The sequence below is a fragment of the Musca domestica genome, unplaced genomic scaffold (genome assembly GCF_030504385.1).
Source record: "Musca domestica strain aabys unplaced genomic scaffold, Musca_domestica.polishedcontigs.V.1.1 27, whole genome shotgun sequence".
NCBI classification, from domain to species: domain Eukaryota; kingdom Metazoa; phylum Arthropoda; class Insecta; order Diptera; family Muscidae; genus Musca; species Musca domestica.
This window is the reverse complement of record NW_026712286.1, coordinates 7,572,449-7,594,255: the sequence shown is the minus strand read 5'-3', so window position 1 is coordinate 7,594,255 and position 21,807 is coordinate 7,572,449. Positions and strand designations below refer to the sequence as shown.

General features: G+C 36.5%; 1 protein-coding gene across 1 annotated transcript; it reads right to left on the bottom strand.

Moving 5' to 3' along the window:
* Positions 1-6,177: 6,177 nt before the first annotated feature.
* On the bottom strand, positions 6,178-19,965 carry LOC109613118 (uncharacterized). Its single transcript, XM_020037640.2, has 6 exons — positions 19,726-19,965; positions 9,738-9,847; positions 8,995-9,672; positions 7,183-7,370; positions 6,860-7,022; positions 6,178-6,687 (listed from the first exon to the last, which is right to left on the bottom strand). The coding sequence occupies exons 1-6, from the start codon at positions 19,875-19,877 to the stop codon at positions 6,215-6,217; spliced, it is 1,764 nt and encodes a 587-aa protein (XP_019893199.1). The 5' UTR covers positions 19,878-19,965; the 3' UTR covers positions 6,178-6,214.
* Between the last annotated feature and the right edge of the window lie 1,842 nt (positions 19,966-21,807).

Genomic DNA, 21,807 nt, shown 5'->3' with positions numbered 1-21,807 from the left:
CCTCAAGGATCTAAACTCGGACCGATTCTATTTATTATATATGCAAATGACATGGTAAAATCGCTTAACGACAGTACAACTTTCTCGTACGCTGATGACACAGCTGTAATAGTCTTTGATAAGGCGTTAGACTCAGCACAACTTAGAATGCAAAATGAAATGAATAAGCTAACAAAATGGTGTCACGATAATGGACTTGTTATAAACGCCAATAAAACAAAATTAATGCATTTTAGATCAAGACATATGCCAACCAGAGAAATATCTATTTTATTTCATGGTTATGATTGCTTACACACGAATCAACAAAGCGAAGAAAAATGCACAACAACAATTGAGTTGGTTGATACCTATAAATACCTCGGCGTGCTACTAGACAGTAACTTCAAATGGAAACCCCATATCGAAAATGTACGAAAAAAGTTACGGAAATCGTCATACGCTATCTATCATTTAAGCAATTGCGCGCCATATCACGTTTTACGACAAACGTACTTCTCCTTGGTAGAATCCTATTTACGACATGGTATAACGGCCTGGGGTAATGCTGCTGGGTGCAGAACAATTGAAGCTGCACAAAATAGTATATTAAAAACTCTCATGAAAAGTTTACATAAATCAAAACAAAATCAGCAACAAACACTAGATCATCCACGAGATTCAACATTGCCTTCTATTCAATCAAACAATACGAAAACACTGTACAATAACCTACACATATTAAAAATCAAAAGTCTATATGAAACAACAATTGTGAACGAATTCGCTGATGATATTAACCTTATACAACATATAAACCACAGCCAAAATACGCGGAGACGAATTGAAAGAAGGTGTAAGGTCCCCAGCTATAAAAACGACTATGGCAAAAGAGCGTTAGCAGTAAGCCTTCCCACTACCCTAAACCGGTTACCACTTACTATACTTAATAATAAAAATAAGATTAAAAAGAAAATAGCATTAAAATCCCACTTCATAAATTGCCAATAATATGACTCTTTATATGAATTGTTAATATCATTAAATATTAGATGCAAAATTGTATATTAAATATGAATATTTTGTATATATTTATATATTTAAATATTTAAAATGTAATACCAGCTGAACTGGCAGATGTTATTGAGACACATATTTTATCATCTGCTATAGAGTAGATATTGCCGAAGGCCATCTACTATAGAGTAGATGTTGCCGGAGGTCAGCTACTATATAGCAGATGTCGCTGAGGGTCATCTACGGTGGAGAAAATGTTGCCGAAGGCCATCTACGATGGAGTAGATGTCGTCGGATGCCATCTACGGTAGAATATATGTTGCAGGAGGCCATCTACGGTTGAGTAGATGTTGCCGGAGGCCATCTACTATAGAGTAGATGTTGCCGAAGGCCATGTACGGTGGAGTAGATGTTGCCGGAGGCCATCTGAGGTGGAGTAGATGTTGCCGGAGGCCATCTACGGTGGAGTAGATGTTGCCGGAGGCCATGTACGGTAGAGTAGATGTTGCCGGAGGCCATCTACGGTGGAGTAGATGTTGCCGGAGGCCATCTACGGTGGAGTAGATGTTGCCGGAGGCCATCTACTATAGAGTAGATGTTGCCGGAGGGCATCTACTATAGAGTAGATGTTGCCGGGGGCCATCTACTATAGAGTAGATGTTGCCGGAGGCCATCTACTATAGGGTAGATGTTGCCGGAAGTCAGTTACTGTGGAGTAAATGTTTCCGGAGGCCAGTTATTTTAGAGGAGATGTTGCCGGAGGTAATCTTCTATAGAGTAGATGTCGGCGCAGGTCATCTTCTGCAGAGAATATGTCGCCGCAGGTCATTAATGCAGAGTAGATGTCGCTGGGGGTCATCTTCGGTAGAGTAGATGTCGCTAGGGTCATCTACGATATAGTAAATGTTGCTGGGAGTCATCTATGGTCGGGCAGATGTCGCCGGAGGTCATCCGCGGAAGAGTAGATATCGCCGGAGGTATCTCTACTATCCTGAAAGAAATATGACTTTCTCTGATATTTTCCTCTCCCACCCCTGTTATGGATTAATGCCACACGGTTGTGTCAATATGCCACAACTTTCGCACACACACATTCGCATATATAAATTATGCACCATTTATGGAAATAAACAGCAATACATTCACATGTACACAGGAGCTCACGAGTAAAATGTATGCATGCATTAGTCCTTCAATGGCCGTTGAGCCCCTCCTCCTTCCGTAGCAGACGCAGGTAAACTCTGCGAACGATGCCATTCGGGGAAAGGATCTTCCTTTTAGCAGTCGTTTGGAAAAGTGGTGAAAACTATTTACGGCGAAGGTAATATGCAGATGAACTAGGCGGTAGAAGAAGATGACTATGTTCTTATGCTTGCATTTCATTGTCTCGAAGAAGGAGCAGGGTTGCCATATTGTTTTTGGGGAGTAAATTTCCTAAGAAATTTTCTTCTTCGGAAAATTAAATTAGTTCCTGGTAGCCTAAATATTCTCATGGAAATTCATTTTTATACCAAATTTTTGGTCGATTTTTGATTTTTTGGTCGAATTTTAATTTGTTCGGCTATATTTTTTTTAAATTGATAATTTTTGTCTATTATATAATAATGTGTAATAATAAAACTAAGAATAATGAAATTTGAAAACTTGGAAAATTTTGGAAAATTGTTGTATTTTTGGTCGTTTTCCTGAGAAACCCTAAAGAGACAATAAAGTATCTCCCAAGGTAATGAAAACAAAAATACAGGTCACTTGGCCAAATAAGAATACCTCCCAACCCCTTTAGCTAAACAAAACTAACATAAATCATCAACATATCCTGCCATTAAATAGTCCTTTGTCCTTTGCAATGTCAGCATCACTTCCAAACTCTTCCCTTTTGGTCGCAAAAAAAAAATGCTCTGCTGGTGATAACAACCAAGGAACTTTGGCCAAATTGTCTTTGACTTAAATAGAGAGGAAAAAACAACAGAGGCGAAGAAATTATGACTTTATAGTTTAGCATGCCCTCGTGCATGTTCATTCATGTCCGCTTGACAGTGTGTGTGTAAACACGAAACTTTTCACTTTCTTGTCAAGCCATTTATTATGGATGACACATTGGCTTGTCGAAATCAATTTATAACTTTCAGTTTCTTTTTAAAGCTCCGCTGGTTGTCTGTTGTGCAAGGAATTTTTTTTGCTTTCCAAGGGAAGTAGGGAGTGGGCAGGAGGGGGAGGTTAAGGGAAACACATTTTTCATAAATTATGTTATCTCTTTCTCTCTCTCTCTCTTTTAATAATTTATAATGCAAGAAATTATTCAATGGAAAACTTGTGTTGAATGGAAAAATACTTCCATGCATGTCATATTTTATGGGAAAATTGTGTGGACCATTTGTCATTAATGGAAAAGTGATGTCCATTTTTCTAGTGAAAGGGAGGGGAATGTGTATTTTCATTCGATTTTTTATAGGTGGCAGACCATGTCAAGAAGAGGTCGTGAATCGGGAGGTACCGTTATATGGGGGCTATACGCAGACGTGGAACTGCACAGACAATTTTCTGTCACAGGCTGTAGTGTCCATTACAAACTTCAAATACAAAATTTGAAATAATTCCAGTGAATAAATTCGCTAAAATCATCAAAATACCGAATATCGGGAGGTACCGTTATATGGGGGCTACACGAAGACGTGGACCTGCACAAACAATTTTCTGTCATAGGCTGTAGTTCCCATTACGAACTTCAAATAGCAAATTTGAAACAATTCGGGTGAAAAACATCGTTAAAATCATCAAAATACCGAATATCGGGAGGTACGGTTATATGGGGGCTATACGAAGACGTAGACCTACAAAGACAATTTTCTGTCATAGGCTGTAGTATCTACTACGAACATCAAATACCAAATTTGAAACAATTCCGGTGAAAAATATTGCTAAAATCATCAAAATGCCGAATATCAGGAGGTACTGTTATATGGGGGCTATACCAAAACGTGGACCTACATGGCCCATTTTCAATACCAAAAGTCCTGTTGACATAATATATATTTGAGTAAAATTTTATCCACCTACTTCATTTCGTTCGGAAGCTAGAGTGTTTTCCACAGACGGTTAGACGAACGGAGGGACGGACATCGCTAAATCGACATAGAATTTTATGCTGATCAAGAATATATATATTCTTTGTGGGGTCTAAAATGTATATTTCGAGGTGTTACAAACGGAATGACAAACTCAATGCACCCTCCATACTATGGTGGAGGGTATAAAAAGTTATTCGTGATGGAATTCAAGCGTGATAGTGTGATTTGTTTATATTTGACCTGGAAAACCACAAGTGGCTATCGTTAGAGCACTCCAGCATTTAAATGCGAATAAATCTTTTGTGTCTCGTACCATCGCTCGTTACCGTGATAGCGTTGCTGTTAGCGTAGCCCGACATCAAGGAAGTGGACGAAAGAAATCAGCAACATCAGCAGAAAAGGTTCGAAAACTAAAGAAGCGACTTGATCGAAACCCGCGTCGCAGTGGCCGAAAAGTGGCTCGCCAGCTGAACATATCATAATATTCCATTCGGCAAATATTGAAAAATGAGCTCGGGGTAAAGCCATTGAAATTGCAAAAAGTGCAAGAACTTACACCGCAACAGAAAGAAAATAGATCCAAAAGAGCTAAAGAGTTGCTTGGCCAAATCAAGGTGGTGAACTGCCGAATTTGATTTTCTCCGTCTCTGATGAGAAAACATTCGTTGTCCAGCAGTTTGTAAACAAACAAAATGATCCTGTTGTGTTTACTTGGCAAAGAGGTCAGTAAGCTGAAAATGTGCACCTTCGGTTGGCCACCAGAACTCAAGCGCCGGCCATGGTGTGATGGTGATGGTGTGGGCCGCCATAACAGCAGATGGTCGCTCTCCGCTCTTATTAATCGACCGTGGCATCAGAATAAATGCCAAATATAATCGCGAAAATATTCTGGAGGGTGTATTAAAGCCTTGGACGTGCAAATATTTTGGCCGCAGACCATGGACATTCCAACAGGACTCAGCCGCGTAGCACTCAGCACGCGACGCCACCCAAGAATGGTTACAAAATGAGGTTTCTTGCTTCATTTCCAGCGCAAAATGGCCACCAAAATCTCCGGATACCAATCCGTTAGACTATTGGAGACTGGAGTATTTTGGAAATCAGGGTTGACAGGCGCTTCTTGGGGAATGGATCAAAATACCGCAGAGCAACATTCGGTCAGCGTGTGACGGTTTCATTGGCCATTTGAAGGCCATAATTCATGCCAAAGGTGACCAATTCGAACAAATCTAAAGTTATTCTAAAATTTGATGCTATTTCCGACATTTTTTGCTTTGATACAATAAAATTTAAAAAAGTGGCCCGACCAGAACTCAAGCGCCGGAAAAGGTGATGGTGTGGGCCGCCATAACAGCAGATGGTCGCTCTCTGCTCGTATTAATCGACCGTGGCATCAGAATAAATGCCGAATATTATTGCGAATATATTCTGGAGGGTGGATTAAAGCCATGGGCACGCAAAGCAAACATTTTGACTGCAGATCTTGGTCGTTCCAACAGGACTCAGCACCATCGCACTCAGCACGCGCCATCCAAGAATGGTTACAAAATGAGGTTCCTTGCTTCATTTCCAGCTCACAATTGCCACCAAAATCTCCGGATACCAATCCGTTGGACAATTCTCTCTGGGTTTTTTTTGGAAAGCAAGGTTGGTACCAAAAAAAATACCAAAGTCTCGATCACCTCAAGCAAGTGCTTCGCCGGGAATGGGCCAAAATACCGCAGAACAACATTTTCCAATTCGAACAAATCTAAACTTATTCTAAAATTTGATGTTATTTCCGACATTTTTTGCTTTCATTCCAAAAAATTTAAAAAAAGTGGACCCTGAAGGCCATCTACTCTATAGTGGGCTCTACATTTAATTTTTCCAAAAAAAAAAAAAAAAAAAAAAAAAAACAATTAAAAATAGAATTTTTTAAAAATTATTATTATATTATTTTTTATTATTGTTTATAATTATATGAATTTAAAAATAATAAATATTTTCTAATCCATATCTCATATCCGAACAATTTTACATACATACAAATATCCTTAATATAATTTATGTACATATTTTACAAAGAGCATATTTACATATAGAGTCTCTTTATCCCACCCCCTCACGTCCTTCTCCTGTTCCTCATTACCCCTTTCCCCTACTTCCCATTAATCCCTCAACTCCTGCAGTAGGGTATTAATTTTATAACTTTTCTTCGATCCCGTATCAATGTCATAGAAATACGCCTCCACAAATGTCCAAAAAGGATCTGAGGCCTTCGGATATTTTAGGTTAAACAAATGAAAGGATTTAAAGCAAACATCCAGAGCTTTGAGGAAACTTTCAAAGGCTATCAGGTTGCCATCCAAGTAGACAAAACATTGTTCAATTGTTGAGAATGTGGAATCTCCTACGGCCAGAATAAAGGGTTGTATACTCTCGCCTCGTTGCAGCAGAGACTCGATATGCTTCTCCAGACCCTGTATTGTGAGATCGACATAGAGAAAGGACTCTTGGGAATCCTTGACCGTAAAACGTTGGATATTTTTATTGCCGTTGGCATCGCGTCGCACAAACCGCGAAGTGGGATGGAGATAGGAGTGCAGGCACCACAGCGTTTTCAAGGCGAAGACATCGGGATCTAAGGGGGAGGAGAAAAGAGAGAGATTTTAATTTTTGAAAAATAAGGATATACGGAAAAAATTAAAAATTTTGAAATTGGATTCTTTTATCGGTTCTGGAAGGTATTCCAGAATTTTATTTTTTTTTGATTAAATATTTTTAGAGGTCGCTTATTTTTTGGCGTAACTTACCCTCTGTGGACTGTTTATCCAATATCGACTCCAGTATCCTTTTGTTGGAGACATCCCGCACATTTTTCAGTTTCTTTAGGAATTTACATAGCTTCTGCACTTTGCAATTCCAATTGCTGATGCTGTCATAGTTTTTGAAAAGTTCATTGAAATCCTTGTCGATCTGAAAAGAGAGAAGAAAGAAAGAGGTCCTTAGAGTTTGTTGGATAGAAAATGGTTACCCCAGAAGGGGTTCTCTCGGGAAAACATGACAACATATTTATTTGGATATAATTTCCCCCCACTTTTCAGGCATTTTTTAACCCTTTTCCCCCGTCACTTACCAATTTATATCCCTCGGGTCTCAAATACTGGGGCCACTTCGTCAGGATATCGCTAATATTTTGACATTCATTGAAAATTTGATTGATGCGATAATTGCTGCATGCCTGCCAGGTTATATCGAATTCCACAGATGTTAGATTGGCATACTTTAAGGTGTGGACCCAGGCCGAGGCATCTTGTTCAGGTACTGGAGAGAGGAGGGAGAGAAGAAGATATACGGAATGTATTAGAGAAAATAGGTCAACAATATTTGATTAGAAAAAAAGTTTTAAAGGATTTTAAGGAATGAGTTTTAAAGACTTCTGTGGTAGGTATTCGGTCTGTAGAACCCCTGGGGAGGAAACCCCAGGAGGGAGACCCTCTTTTGGGAAAAAAAATTCTATTTAAAACGGGAGCCACAGATGATATTTCGTCACTGAGGACATGTGGTAGCTATTCCATCCAAAGAGAGATTGTGGAAGGTATTTTTGCTATAGCAGAACAGTGGAAGTGCTTGCAGCTATGAAACACTTGAGGGAACGTATTTTGCCTGTGGAGGATATGTGGAAGGTACCCAATTTTTAGAATGAATGTTAGAAGGTATTTCAGATATAAAAAAGCTACGGACGTTTTTTCAGCTATGGAAAATCTGTGGAACTTATTTTATTCTACGGGGACATGTGGAATTTATTCAATCCTCAAAGGATTGTGAGAGGTCTTCTAGCTGAAATGGAAATATGTATACTCTTTCAACTATTAACACTAATGTGGAAGGTAATTTGTCTATGGAAAACATGTGGAAGATATTCAATCCTTAGGACATTCCGAAGGTATTTATTCCTTAGAAGAATTGTACAAGGCATCTAGCTATAGAAAAGCTTGACATTTTTCAGCTATGGACCACCAATGGAAGTCTTGTGGAATGTATTTTGTCTATGGAGGACATGTGGAAGGTATTTAATCCTTAAAAAGATTGTGGGTTGGCTTCTAGCTATAATAGATCTGTGAGAGTTGTTACATCAATGGAAGACTTGTGGAACGTATTTTGTCTATCGAGGATATGTAGAAGGCATTAAATCCTCAGAAGGATTGTGAGAGGTCTTCTTGTTGTAAATGAACTGTGCAAATTCTTTCAAGCACGGAAGTCCTGTGGAACGTATTTTGTCTATGGAGAACGTGTAGAAGGTGTTTAATCCTTAGAAGAAATGTAGATGGTATTCTACCTATAGAAGAACTTTGGAAATGTTTGGAATATCTGTGGAACGTATTTTGTTTATTGAGGACCTGTGGATGATATGTTATCCTTAAACGGATTTTGGGGGTCCTCCATAAAAGTTCTTTCAACTGTGGAAGATCTATGGAAGGTCTTCAATATCCTTTTTTATTGGTTCTGGAAGGTATTTATGATCTGTGGTGGCTAAATTAACTATAGAAGACATGTGGAAGATATTTCAACAGTGGAAGGTCAATAAAAGTATTTTACACGAAAATACAAGAGGAGGGTCTACAAAGTGTGGATGGTCTTCGAGACCTGTAGAAAAACTTCAATATTTAGAGGTCCTGCGGCAGGTCTTCAATGTATAGAAGGGAAAATTTTCTATCCAAACAAGGCATGTGGAACCTCTTCCAATTATGGAAGACATGAAGAGAGTCGTTTTTTATTAAACACGTGGAAGGTATTCTATCCGAGAAAGAGGGGTCGAAAACCAGTGAATACTCTTTTATCAGCAAGCCCCCCCCCTGGTTATAAAAAGTTTGCCCCATTCCTCAGAATCCTTAAAAATCCCCAGAAAATGTTCTCCCTTTCGGCTACCTACCTTTTGCTTACTTACCAACTTTTTGGATTTTCGGTGATTTGGGACCCAGGGCCCCACCCTCTTCATCATCCGAAAACACCCTGGAAGATTTCTTGATATTTTGATATTTGGTATAAATTCTCCCTCTTCTCTCGGTGCGATAAAACTCCAACTTTTCGGTGGGAAACATACCGAGAATCTCCTTCTCCAGGCGATAGCTGGTCTGCAGGGACATGTGAAAGCTACGTTGCTCAAAATAGCTACCAATCATGGTAATCAGGAGATTTCTTTGCTCCTCATTTAGACGTCGGTTTTTCTTGTAGGCCTCCATGACACGTTGACCATTTCGATGACTGCTGAGTATTTCGGCCACTGTGACTTTGTGTTTCTCTGCCGTCTCGGGGGAGATATCCACCGAGTGTAGGGAACGATTGCTGGGCGATCGTGAGCCCGTCGAGTGAGGTGTTAAATTATTCAGTGATGAGGGCATGTGGATGGTAAGGAAGTCAGGATTTTCGGTGGGCATCACAGATCCCAGCGGTTCGGGTAGAGGACTATGGGTTTTTCTTACAGATATGGGTAGATTTATTTCCTCACGCCATTTTTCGAAATGATAATTGAACAGCACTCGATCACCCATTTTCCAGGACTGCGTCAGCTCTTTCAGTTCTCCCGCATTGAGGATTTTCAAAACATCAACTGTCATGTTTTCATCTGAAAATAAGGAAGGCATTTTTTTTATTATTTTCAGTGGGTTTTTTGAGGTGGTGTTAACCTACTTTTGAGGGCATCAAACAAATGCAGTAGATTCCATCGAGTCAGCAAACTCCGCAGGGCATCCTCAGGACCCTCAAAGGGGAAGAAGGTGACATCATGTAAATTATCCATTCTGAAAATAAAAATAGAATAGAATATTGAATAAAATTAGGGATTCAGGAAAAAAGTTCACAAAATTGGTAAAATTAGTACCTTTTGGTACGAGTACATAAAAAACTGTATTAAATATTATAATTTTTGGTTATTGCGATTTTAAGATTTTAGCACTAGAAGTACAGAATTGTAGCTCCATAAACACAGTTCTTAGTATTTTTTGGTACTTTTTAGTACGAACTTCCAATGAGTCACCTTTTTTGTTTTCAAAGTGGGGGATTCGATCATGAGATTCTTTATTATGTGGAGACATTTTTTCATTAAGTGGAGAGATTTTTGCCACTTGTAGTGAGATTTTGTTATTAAATGGAGAGTTTGTTTTAACATGTGGAGCGTAGAGATATTTTTCATGACGAGGGAAGATCTTTCCTACATGGACAAGTTTTTTCACTTTGCGGAGGAGTGAAAAGATTTTTCACTAATTGGAGAGATTTGCTCACTTAGTGGAGAATTTTTTTTTTATTATATGTTGGAATATTTTCACTCTGTAGGGACATTCTGTAGGGATGTGAAGACATTTTTTTCACTAAGTGAAGAGATTTTTGTCTATTGTGGAGAGATTTTTTAATATAAGGAGAATTTGTTTTAGTGTGTGGAGAGATTTTTTATTATGTGATAAGATCTTTTCCACGTGGAGTCATTTGTTCACTATGTGGAGCAAAGATTTATCAAGTGGGAAGAATTTTTTACATAAATTGGAGAGATTTTTTCACCAAGTGGAGAGATTTTTCTATTTTGTGGAGACATCTTTTCATTATGTGTGGGGATTTTTTTTTCACACTGTAGATAACTTCCATTAGGTGGATACGTTTTTTTCACGAAGTGGAGAGATATTTGTCTCTTGTGGAGAGTTTATTTTTAATATGTGGAGAATTTGTTTAAACATGTGGAGATATTTTGTATATGGTATATGGAGAAATTCTTTTCACCAGGCGGAGGAATTTTTTCATGACGAGGAAAGATCTTTCCTTCGTGGAGACATTTGTTCACTATGTGAAGAAAGAGAGATTTTCAGATTTTTCACTAAGTGGAGAAATTTTTCTACTATATCGAGAGATCTTATCATTATATCTAGGGACGTTTTTTACTAAGTGGAGAGATTTTTTTTAATATGTGGATAATTTGTTTTAACATGTGGAGAGATTTTTCACTATGTGGAGAAATTGTTTCATCAGGCAGAGGGACTTTTTCATGATGTGGAAAGATCTTTTCAGCGTGGAGACATTTGTTTACTGTGTGAAGAAAAGTTTTACCAAGAATTGGAGAGATTTTTCACTAAGTGGAGAGATTTTTCTACTACGTGCAGAGATCTGTTCATTATTTGTAGGAATTTTTTCACTTTGTTGATAATTATTATTATGTGGAGACACATTTTTTTAGTACGTGGAGAGATTTTTGTCACCATGTGGAGAGATTTTTTAAAAATTTGGATTGATTTTTTTAGTATTTGGAGAGATGTATATGTGAAGCATTTTTTTCACCCAGCGAAGAGATTTCTTTATTATGTAGAAAGATTTTTGTAGGTATGTGGAGATGTTTTTCATAATTTGTCACTATGTGGAGAGATTTTTTATAAATTTGATTATATATTTGGAATGTGGAGAGATATGATTTTTTTTAGTGTATGTGGAACAATTTCTTCACCAAGCGGAGAGATTTTTAACTATGCGGAGACATATTTTTTACTATGTGTAGAAATATATTTTACTTCGTGGAGAGATTTTTGTCACTATCCAAAATTTGGATAGGTTTTTCAAGTAAAGATATATCTTTATAAAAAATTTTAACTAATCGGAGAGATTTTTTACTGTGTGGAGACATACTTTTTATTGCGTGGAGAGATTTTTTTCACTATGTGGAGAGATTTTTATAATTTGGATTATTTTTTTGGAATGTGGAGAGATGTGATTTTTTTCAGTAGATGTGGACCAATTTTTTCACCAAGAAAGGAGATTTTTAACTTTTTAGAGACATATTTTTTACTATGTGGAGACATATTTTTTAATACGTGGAGAGATTTTTTAAAATTTGGATAGGTTTTTCTAGTATGTAGATAGATATATATTTATAACAATTTTGAACCAAGCGGAGAGATATATTTTTTATTACGTGGAGAGATTTTTCCTAGCTTGGATTCTTTTTTTTTTGAATGTGGAGAGATCTGATTCTTTAGTTTATGTGGAGAAATTTTTTCGCCAAACGGAGAGATTTTTTACTATATTGACACACAAATTTTTAACGATGTGTAGACATATTTTTTACAACGTGGAGAAATTTTTGTCATTATGTGGAGAGGTTTTTCAAAATTTAGATTGACTTTTTTCAGTAAGTGGAGAGATGTATATGTGGAGCAATGTTTTCACCAAGCGGAGAGATTTTTTTTTAACTATGTGGAGAAATATTTTTTATTACGTGTATAGATTCTTAAAACTTTGTGGAGAGATTTATCACATTTTAAAGTTATTTTTTTATTATGTAAAAATATGTATATGTAGAGTAATTTTTGGAGAGTGGAGATATATATTTTTTATTACGTGGAGAGATTTTTCCTAGCTTGGATTCTTTTTTTTTTGAATGTGGAGAGATCTGATTCTTTAGTTTATGTGGAGAAATTTTTTCGCCAAACGGAGAGATTTTTTACTATATTGACACACAAATTTTTAACGATGTGTAGACATATTTTTTACAACGTGGAGAAATTTTTGTCATTATGTGGAGAGGTTTTTCAAAATTTAGATTGACTTTTTTCAGTAAGTGGAGAGATGTATATGTGGAGCAATGTTTTCACCAAGCGGAGAGATTTTTTTTTAACTATGTGGAGAAATATTTTTTATTACGTGTATAGATTCTTAAAACTTTGTGGAGAGATTTATCACATTTTAAAGTTATTTTTTTATTATGTAAAAATATGTATATGTAGAGTAATTTTTGGAGAGTGGAGATATATATTTTTTATTACGTGGAGAGATTTTTTAACTATATGGAGAGATTTTCTCTAATTTGTTTTTTTTTTGGAATGTCGAGAGATCTGGTTTTTTTTAGTATAAGTGGGGCAATTTTTTCGCCAAGCGGAGAGATTTTTTACTACGTGGAGAGATTTTTGTCACTATGTGTGATAGTTTTTTTTCAAAATTTGGATTGACTTTTTTTAGTAAGTGTGTTGATATGTTTGTGGAGCAATGTTTTCACCAAGCGGAGAGTTTTTTTAAATATGTGAAGAAATATTTTTTATTACCTGGAGAGATTTTTAAAACTATGTTGAGAGATTTTTTTTTGGAATGTGGATCGATTGATATATTTGTGGAGAAATTTTTCACCAAGTGGAGAGACATAAATCATATGGAGAGAAGTTGTATCATGGGGAAAGGGTTTTTTTCAAGGTGGAGAGATTTTTTTTCACTCAGTAGACAGATTTTTTAATACATATAAATTTGTTTTTGGATAATGAGTTAGTGTTATGGAGAAAGTGTCACACTTTGTGGAGAGATTTTCCTCTATATGGAGAGTTTTGTTTCTATATGGAAAGATGTGTCATATGTGGAATTATGTTTTGTCCCATGATGAGTGTTTTCGAACTTTTTGGAGAGTTAATACTGTGTGGGGAGACTTTTTTACTATGTGCATTGATTTTTTCTCCAAAAGATTTTTTCTCCAAAAAGAGAGATAACACTATGTGGGGAGACTTTTTTTACACCGTGGAGTGATTTTTTTTTCAAAAAAAAATATTTCTACACCTTTTGAAGAGAATTTTTCATATAAAAACTTTGCGTTAAGGATCGGAAAAATGTCTACAGTTTTGAATGACCATCGAATAATATAGTATCTGTGTGAATTAAAAAAACTCCAATCTCAGTAAATCTAAAACATGCAGAATAAATCTCCCAGCAGGTGGTGTCTCATGACACCACAACAGCAGAAAAGAGAATCTCACGAAGCCATGCCTCGTTTGGCTGGCAACAAGTTGTGGACCACATGTGGCGCCCTTAACATTTATGGTAGGCTGAGGGTAAAGAAACGCAAGAGGGTGACTGTGTGATCATGAAATGACGTGTGTCAACAGATCATCATCCGAAAATCATTATCATCATCATGATAATAATCGCAATAATCCACAACTCAATGTCAAGTGGTACACACACTCCAGCCAAAGGAACTCTGTCAGCAAATGATGAATATCATCCAGAGGATGACAAGGGATTTTTGGATGCCAGCGAAAAGGGGAGGGTGGAAACAACAATGTACACTACAATATCAATTGCTGTTGTTGTTCTTGTTGTTGCGGCTTTATGTCACTCATAATCGTTTATGATACATTTGTCCTGTCATCAGGACAATGGAAATTAAAATACGCATTTCTCTCGCTTTCGAAACATTTTTCTTTTTTTTTTTTTTTAAAAACGGGTACACCCTTGACTGTTTGGTGAGAAGCCAGACAGCCCGGCAGGCAGCCAGCCAGTCATCCTTTCTGGGAAGGGGGGTGTAACGAATCCACCTACAGTTTAATTGTCGCATAAAATCGTTATGGAATTATGTCTGCCTTTCTCTTCCCCCTGCCAGGGGAGGGGGAACAAGAAAGGATTTACAAATTCCCGTTTTTTTTTTGGGCAACAAAATGTCAAAGGGAGGGTGGGGAGGGAAGGTTATACGAACATTTAAAATATTATGGGAAAATTTGTTACAAAACACGCCTGGCTGGATGCCACGACAATCGAATCGGGGTTGGACCCGGCGAAAGGGTAATTAATGTTGCCATTTATTTCGGGGAATATTTTATTTTCCTACTTGAAACTGTTGACGGAGAGAGTGAGAGTAGAGGCGGGGAGAGAGATATGTATCATAGCTGGATAATCCCAGGATTAAGCGGGAATATTTTGCATATTCATAGACGCAATTTTAAATGATGCTGTCGGATTTTTCAATGCTATCTTGACAGGATCTTGAGAGACCATTAAAAAATTCCTTTTTTTGGAAAGGACATTTTAAAATTTAATGCAAATAAGAGAGAGGGTGGAAGATCTCAAAATACAGTCAATACGTAGCCGAGAGTCTAGACACAGGGCATCTTTGTATTAGAGCAGAAGATGAAGGCTGCTTCATCGCCGAGTTAAATCTCAAAAATTCTCCTCAGAGCAGATCTAGACGGCAGGAGGCCCTCAAATTTGAAATTTTTGTGAAATACGGCGGTTATTCCGGATTATTTTTTTTTTTGCTTGAAAGGTATGAAAAGCACTAAAGGTAAAACCGATTAATAAGGAACAGAACGTGCATTTTCTTTGAGAAATGAGATATTTGAAAATTCGCAATAAAAGGGCTAGAAAGGACCTAAAACATACAAAATTGTAAAATAATGTTAGGCTTGTTACTGGTCGATCGATGAGGGGATTTTCGAAACTTTGTACAAGAAATTATGAAAGATACAAAATGTCATAAACGTATTTTTACCATCCTTTTAATTTTGTATCAGGGTCTCTAACGGCTAAAATTCGGTGGGATTTTTTGAGATTCGTACTTTAAGGATACTGAAAGCATTGGTTTATCAAAAGATGCTAATTTGTACAAAATCGAAAATACCTAAATTTGATAAATTTTCATGAGATTACAAAATAGGTATTCGGGGTTTTTGGAATTTCGTATTTTTTAGGATACGACAGCTACTAGGTGGTGTCATATTTTCTTTTTGGGTCACTCTTGGTGCGGGTTTGCTTAGATACTTGGAAATTTGTACGTTTTAGAACTTCTTGTAGCCTTTTAGTACTAATTTCCAAGTATCTAAGCAAACCCGCACCAAGAGTGACCCAAAAAGAAAATATGACACCACCTAGTAGCTGTCGTATCCTAAAAAATACGAAATTCCAAAAACCCCGAATACCCATTTTGTAATCTCATGAAAATTTATCAAATTTAGGTATTTTCGATTTTGCCACAACATCAATATTAACCGATCGATAAAATCTTGATCCTTGAAACTTCACATGAAGTGAGATACGGGAGTATTTTCGAAACTTCAGACTTTACTGAAAACTGTTAGATTTTATTTTTTAATTTTGAATAAAAATCACTACTGGCTGAGATGGCGAGGGACTTCTGGGCATTCATATTTGAAGCATATTAAAAGCTTAAAGGCGATTAAGACCTGGCCAGGGGTTATGAATGTAAGACGGATGATGAGGGAATCCTTAAACGAGCTGAGGAGAGCCTCAGAGTTAGCTATTGATGGAGTCTACATAGGTGTGCTAAGCCGCCATGAAGAGTGAATAGGCGAGAGACCAGACTCCCTGATCCTGTACTCTGTGAAGGTCTTTATAAATAAATTGAAGGTCGGGAAGGATCACAGACAAGGAGACAGTATGGAAGAGCTAAATTCCATTGAGTCTCTATGGAGAGACCGATCGACTCATTGGCCAGAAAGTTTGTAAAGAGAATTAGAGAAAAAATACCTTGATTTTAAAAAAAGTTCATGCAATTTCAGTATAAGAAGAACTCATCTGGAAAGCTGGAAATAGTTATTTTCTATTCCCAAACAAGTAAAAAAGCTATAAGTTCGGGCGGGTCGAACTTTGAATACCCTCCACCACTTTGAACGAATTTGGTAATTTTCAAAAAAAATAAAATCCGTTAAAAATTGTGTTAAAACCTTGAAACTACCGAATGTAGTCGTTATATTAGGGTCTATACGACGACGTGGACCTGTACCATCAAAACCATCAAAATACCGAATAGAGGGTGGTTCTGTTATATGGGGCCATACCAAAACGTGGACCTGCACAGACAATTTTCTATCAAAGGCTGTAGTATCCATTACGAACTTCAAATACCAAATTTGAAACAATTCCGGTAAATAATGTCGCTAAAATAATCAAAATACCGAATATCGGGAGGTATCGTTATATAGGGGCTATACCAAAACGTGGACCTACATGGCTCATTTTCAATACCAAAAGTCCTGCAGACATAGTGTACATTAGAGTAAAATTTTATGAACCTAATTTATTTCGACACACACAAAGTTTTATACGTCTGACGAAGGAAACTTCCTGAACTCTGTGGATGTCTTCATAGATGAACTGATGGTCGGAAAGCATCATGATCAAGGGGTGATCGACTCCTGGCCACAAAGTTTTTAAAGAGAAATTAGAAAAAATATACCTAAATGTTAAAAAAAATCTTCAAATCTTCTTATAAAAAGAACTGATATAAAAATCCTGAAATAGCTATTTTCTATTCTCAAAGCATGGCGCCAAAATTCTTACAGCCTCACAATTGGACTTTGGTTTAGGGAGACACCAAATCTCGTCAGTTTAAAAATTCAAATCAAATTATCAATGCAATCGGCAATTAGATTTCAATTTTCTAAATTGTCCCGAGTTGGGCGCCATCTGAGAACTTCAGAATGTCAACAAAAAATTATCCGGGTCAACTATTCCGCTTATGATGAGGCACAAACAAACTTCTACGTGTGTATCGAAGCACTCTTCCTGTATTCTATGAATATCTTTATAGATGAACTAATGGTCGGAAAGCATCATGGTCAATGGCTGCTCGATCGCTAGCCACAAAGATTTTAAAAAGAAATTAGTGAAAAATATACCTTAATGTTAAAAGAGGGTTCATGAAATTTCAATATAAGTATAACTCATATAGAAATCGGTAACTAGTAATCTATTCTCAAAGCATGGCGCCCAAATGTTTAGAAACTAGCAATAGGATTTTTATTTAGGGAGACACCTACGCGCCTCAATTTAAAACTTAGCAATGCCGTAGATTTGAATTTTTGAATTGCCTTGAGAATATCAACAAATAAATTATCCGTGTCAACTATCCCGCTTATGATGAGACACAAACAAAATTTTACTCGGCCAATTACTCCCAACTTCTATTCCAAAATAAACAATTTAAGAAATCAACAGCTTGGCTCTGCGTCGACCAAAAAATTGCTGTTTTGAAATCGGCCATATTTTTGTCAAATATATTTGGCTGTCTATCTAGCTGGCTGGTGTGCACGATAACTCTCTAAGGAAGTTTCCGGTTTGGCCCAAACTTGGTATATCGTAATATCGAACAGCAACGTCTTAAATCCAACCGGAAACAAAATGTGACTTCAGATCAAAAATTTGACTTAGCATCACGAAAGATCGAAGCTTTGCTCGGTCAGCTATTGCTACCAAATATTCCAAGAGCTACAATTTGTCCATGAAATTTGATAATAAAAAGAGAACATAGAAGTTGGGCGCCATATAAGACCATAAAATCTCCAATCTTTTTTTCTCCATTCCAATCTCTTTCAAATATCTAATCACAAAACATAGCTAACAACCCCGAAATGTCAATATTTAAGGAGTTATGACCGTTTTAAAGTACCCCATTTTTCCACTATAAATATCGGGTCGCAAAATATAGCAAAAAACCCCGAAATATCAACATTTAAGGAGTTATAGCAATTTTAAAGAATCCTATTTTCCCTCGTTAAATATCTGGTTACAGAACCCCGAAATGTCAATATTTAAGGAGTTATGGTCATTTTAAATTACCCTATTTTTTCTTTAAATATCTGATCACAGAACATAGCTAAAACCCTCGAAATGTCAATATTAAAGGAGTTATGACCATTTTAAAGTACCCCATTTTTCCACTATAAATATTGGATCGCAAAACATAGCTAAAACCCCGAAATGTCAACATTTGAGAAGTTATGGTCATTTTGAAGTTATGGTCAAAAATGGGTGGATGACTCAAATTAGAAACGCAAATTGAATACATTTGCCGATGGCTTATATCATATTTCCATTGTTCTACGATCGAGAAGCTCTTGAGACAGGGTGGCTGAAAAGTTCCCGATGGAAATATATGTATCTTTAAAAAACGTGAGAACTTAACCTCAAATGTATGAGTGGAGCGACAATACCCTCCACTCATACATTTGAGGTTAAGTTCTGAAGTTCTGAGGTTATTTTGAGGTTAAGTTCTTCTTCTGAAAAATTTCCATAAGTTTTTTTTTTTTTTTTGTAGCGGCAGCAAGGGTCTGGGCCTACGATCCAGAATGATCGGTTCTTTATTTGACCAATGATTATCTACTCATATTCCAATTATTACTGTTTCGAAGGAACACAATTTGAGTTTCCGTCGGCCTAGCAATACGGTCTAGACATTGCTTATATTTTTCCAGGAAGTGTGGTTTAGAATCTGGACCAAATCGAAATAAACTTTTTTGGAATACTCGTAACTCAAGACTGAATGGATACCTAGGTACACTATTCATTTTAAGGCTCCAAGAACCATAGGTGAAATATTTGCAGTAAAAATCTGTAAAATTTCTAAGGAGACATGGAATGCAGGACCTTTACTGAATACGTCAAAGTTATTTGAAGAACCAAACTTTGTTGCAAAATTGGAAAACTTTTATGAATGAAAAACATTTATGAACTGATTATGGTCTCTGGGTAGGTCGATGACTGGCTGTAATTGTTAATTTTGAGTCCTCTTGCCAATGATTCTCATTAAATCCGCGAATATTGAAATTTCTTGAGGAAATGGCGCCCAAATGAAAAGATGCAAATATTTTGCATTTGGGCGCCACAATGAATTGCCAATAAATGTTGGATTTTTTTTTTGGATCACAATTGAATTTAAGAATATCCAATTTTTTTGCCATCCCAATATTATATAGTCCCCATAAATCTTTCATTTTTAATCAAATAAGGTCTTTACGGGAGGTGTAGAAAATGTGATACCATCGATCTCAAATATGTCACTATCTTCTCTTTTCTTCACTATTTTTTTCTATACTCTAAAAATCTACACTACAGCAAAAATATGTAAGTTTCAGACACTTCTACATACGCATCGGTTTCACTTGGAACGCGTTCCGCCACTGCTTTCTCATCACGATTGGGACTTTGTTTCATGACAAGGAGTAGCATTTCCTCGCCATTGTTGATAGGCTTTATTGTCTCAAATGCCGGCAGAGGATCGGACATATCGAAGAGTAGCATTAAAAACAAACAATATTTGACCCACTGGTCCTCTAAGTTCAAAATATTTTAGATTGGTAATTTTATGATTTTTTTTGCACTTCAGATTTTATTTCAAAATTTTTCCAAACATTTTCAGAAAAAAATTTTCTTACTTTTGAAATTTTTAGGGCACTGTTTTTTTTTTTTCTAGGACTATTTTGAAATTTTACACTTGGTTCCGATCATGTGATTCGGTAGAATTCCAATTCGAATATTTTATGATACGATTTTTTTTTTGTAATTTTGATATCCCGTTTGTATCTCTGCCCGTATAACCGTTTCCATGAACTGTCACTTTCAATCTGACAATTCAGCTGTTGATCGTTCTTTGAAAACCTTTCAGTTTTCGAAATAAAAATTTTCACTCAATTGAGCCATAAAATAATTGAGGGTTAGAATTAATGATGCAATGGGCATTGCAGCATCAGTGGCTAGAATTAGACAAATAAAGTGAGCCAAAGAGAGAGAGAGAGAGGGAGAGAAAATGAACCACAAGGGGTGGCAGAGATAATGAGTTATGCCTTAGTAAAAAAGAGAAAGGGCGAAACGCACACACCCCATTTCTGCATTCCGCAGGGGATTTGGGAATGGGAACGACAATTTGGGTATGAGGATTTGCTTTTTTGCTGGAATTCTGGGTTTTTGTTAATTTCTCGCATGATTGATTTCATTGTTTTTTAGGTTATGGGGTTTTTTGTTTTTTTTTTTTTTTTATTCAGGGCTAAGGCCAAGACATTGCTTTGGGTTTCTGAAAAGATTTAGCAGAAGATTATTACAAATTTTTTACAACACAATTCCAAAACTATAGCTGGCATACGCAAACATTTGCCTACTATTATCCTTATTGCAAAACAGACTTATCCTTTGGCTCAGGATTTTTATTTTGTGAGAGGTGGGCTAAACTATTGGAACGAATTGCTTTGAATGCCCGGCTTTCAAAAAACGTGTCACACAAATTAATGCGATTAAAATCTGCCGTGTTGATTTTCACACTCTCCTTTCGGAAATGTGTCCTGTTTTGTCATTTCATTCATGTTTCCGCACACACAGCAGATTTGATAAATTTGTTATTGTTCAAAAAAAAAAAAACATTTCTTTTTTATTTTCTGTTCCCGATCAGTTCATTAAAATAGGGGTGTTGTTTTTTTTTAATAGACTTTCAAAAATCATTACCAACTTTTTTCAAGAGATTTCAATTATTCTTGTCATTTGGTTTGTTAACAATTTAGTTATGCTGTGATGTTTTGTTTTATGAAAGGATATTAAAATTGATATCCTTGTGTGGCAAAAAAAAATGAAAAATGGAAAATATAATCCATTATTAAACACTTGTGCGGAACAAAAGGTTATTGTCATCTGAAGAGGATAATTAGGTGTGAATTTTAAAATTAGCCAGCTGTTTTAAGAGGGATTGCGTTGGGCGCCATTTCGCATCAAAAAAAAAAAAAAAAAAAAAAAAAAAGGAAAACAAGTGAATTGCCATGTCATTTGGTCTTATTGCTTGTTTTTGGGGGCTTTTTGAAGCGAATGAAATGACTGTGAACTATGGAATACGTTGGGCGCCACTTGAAATGAAAATTAACCAGCTGTTTATTTGCAAGGAATGCGTTGGGCGCCATTTCACGTGTACGAACGATTAGTAGTGGTTTAATTGCTGGTTATGGGGCGGCTTTTGAGGCGAGCGAGGAACGAAGCAATTCATTGGGCGCCATTTGAAATACTTAAAATAAAACAAACTGGTCTAAGAATGGGGAGAAGCATAAATTCATTTTTCATTTGGTCTTGTTACTAACGTTGGGCGCCATATTTAAATACAGCTCTTAAAATACCAGAGATATGGGTGAATTTAAATGAGAACCGTCTTACCTTGCGTGTTGCAAATTACATGAACATAGCTCCAAAAATACCT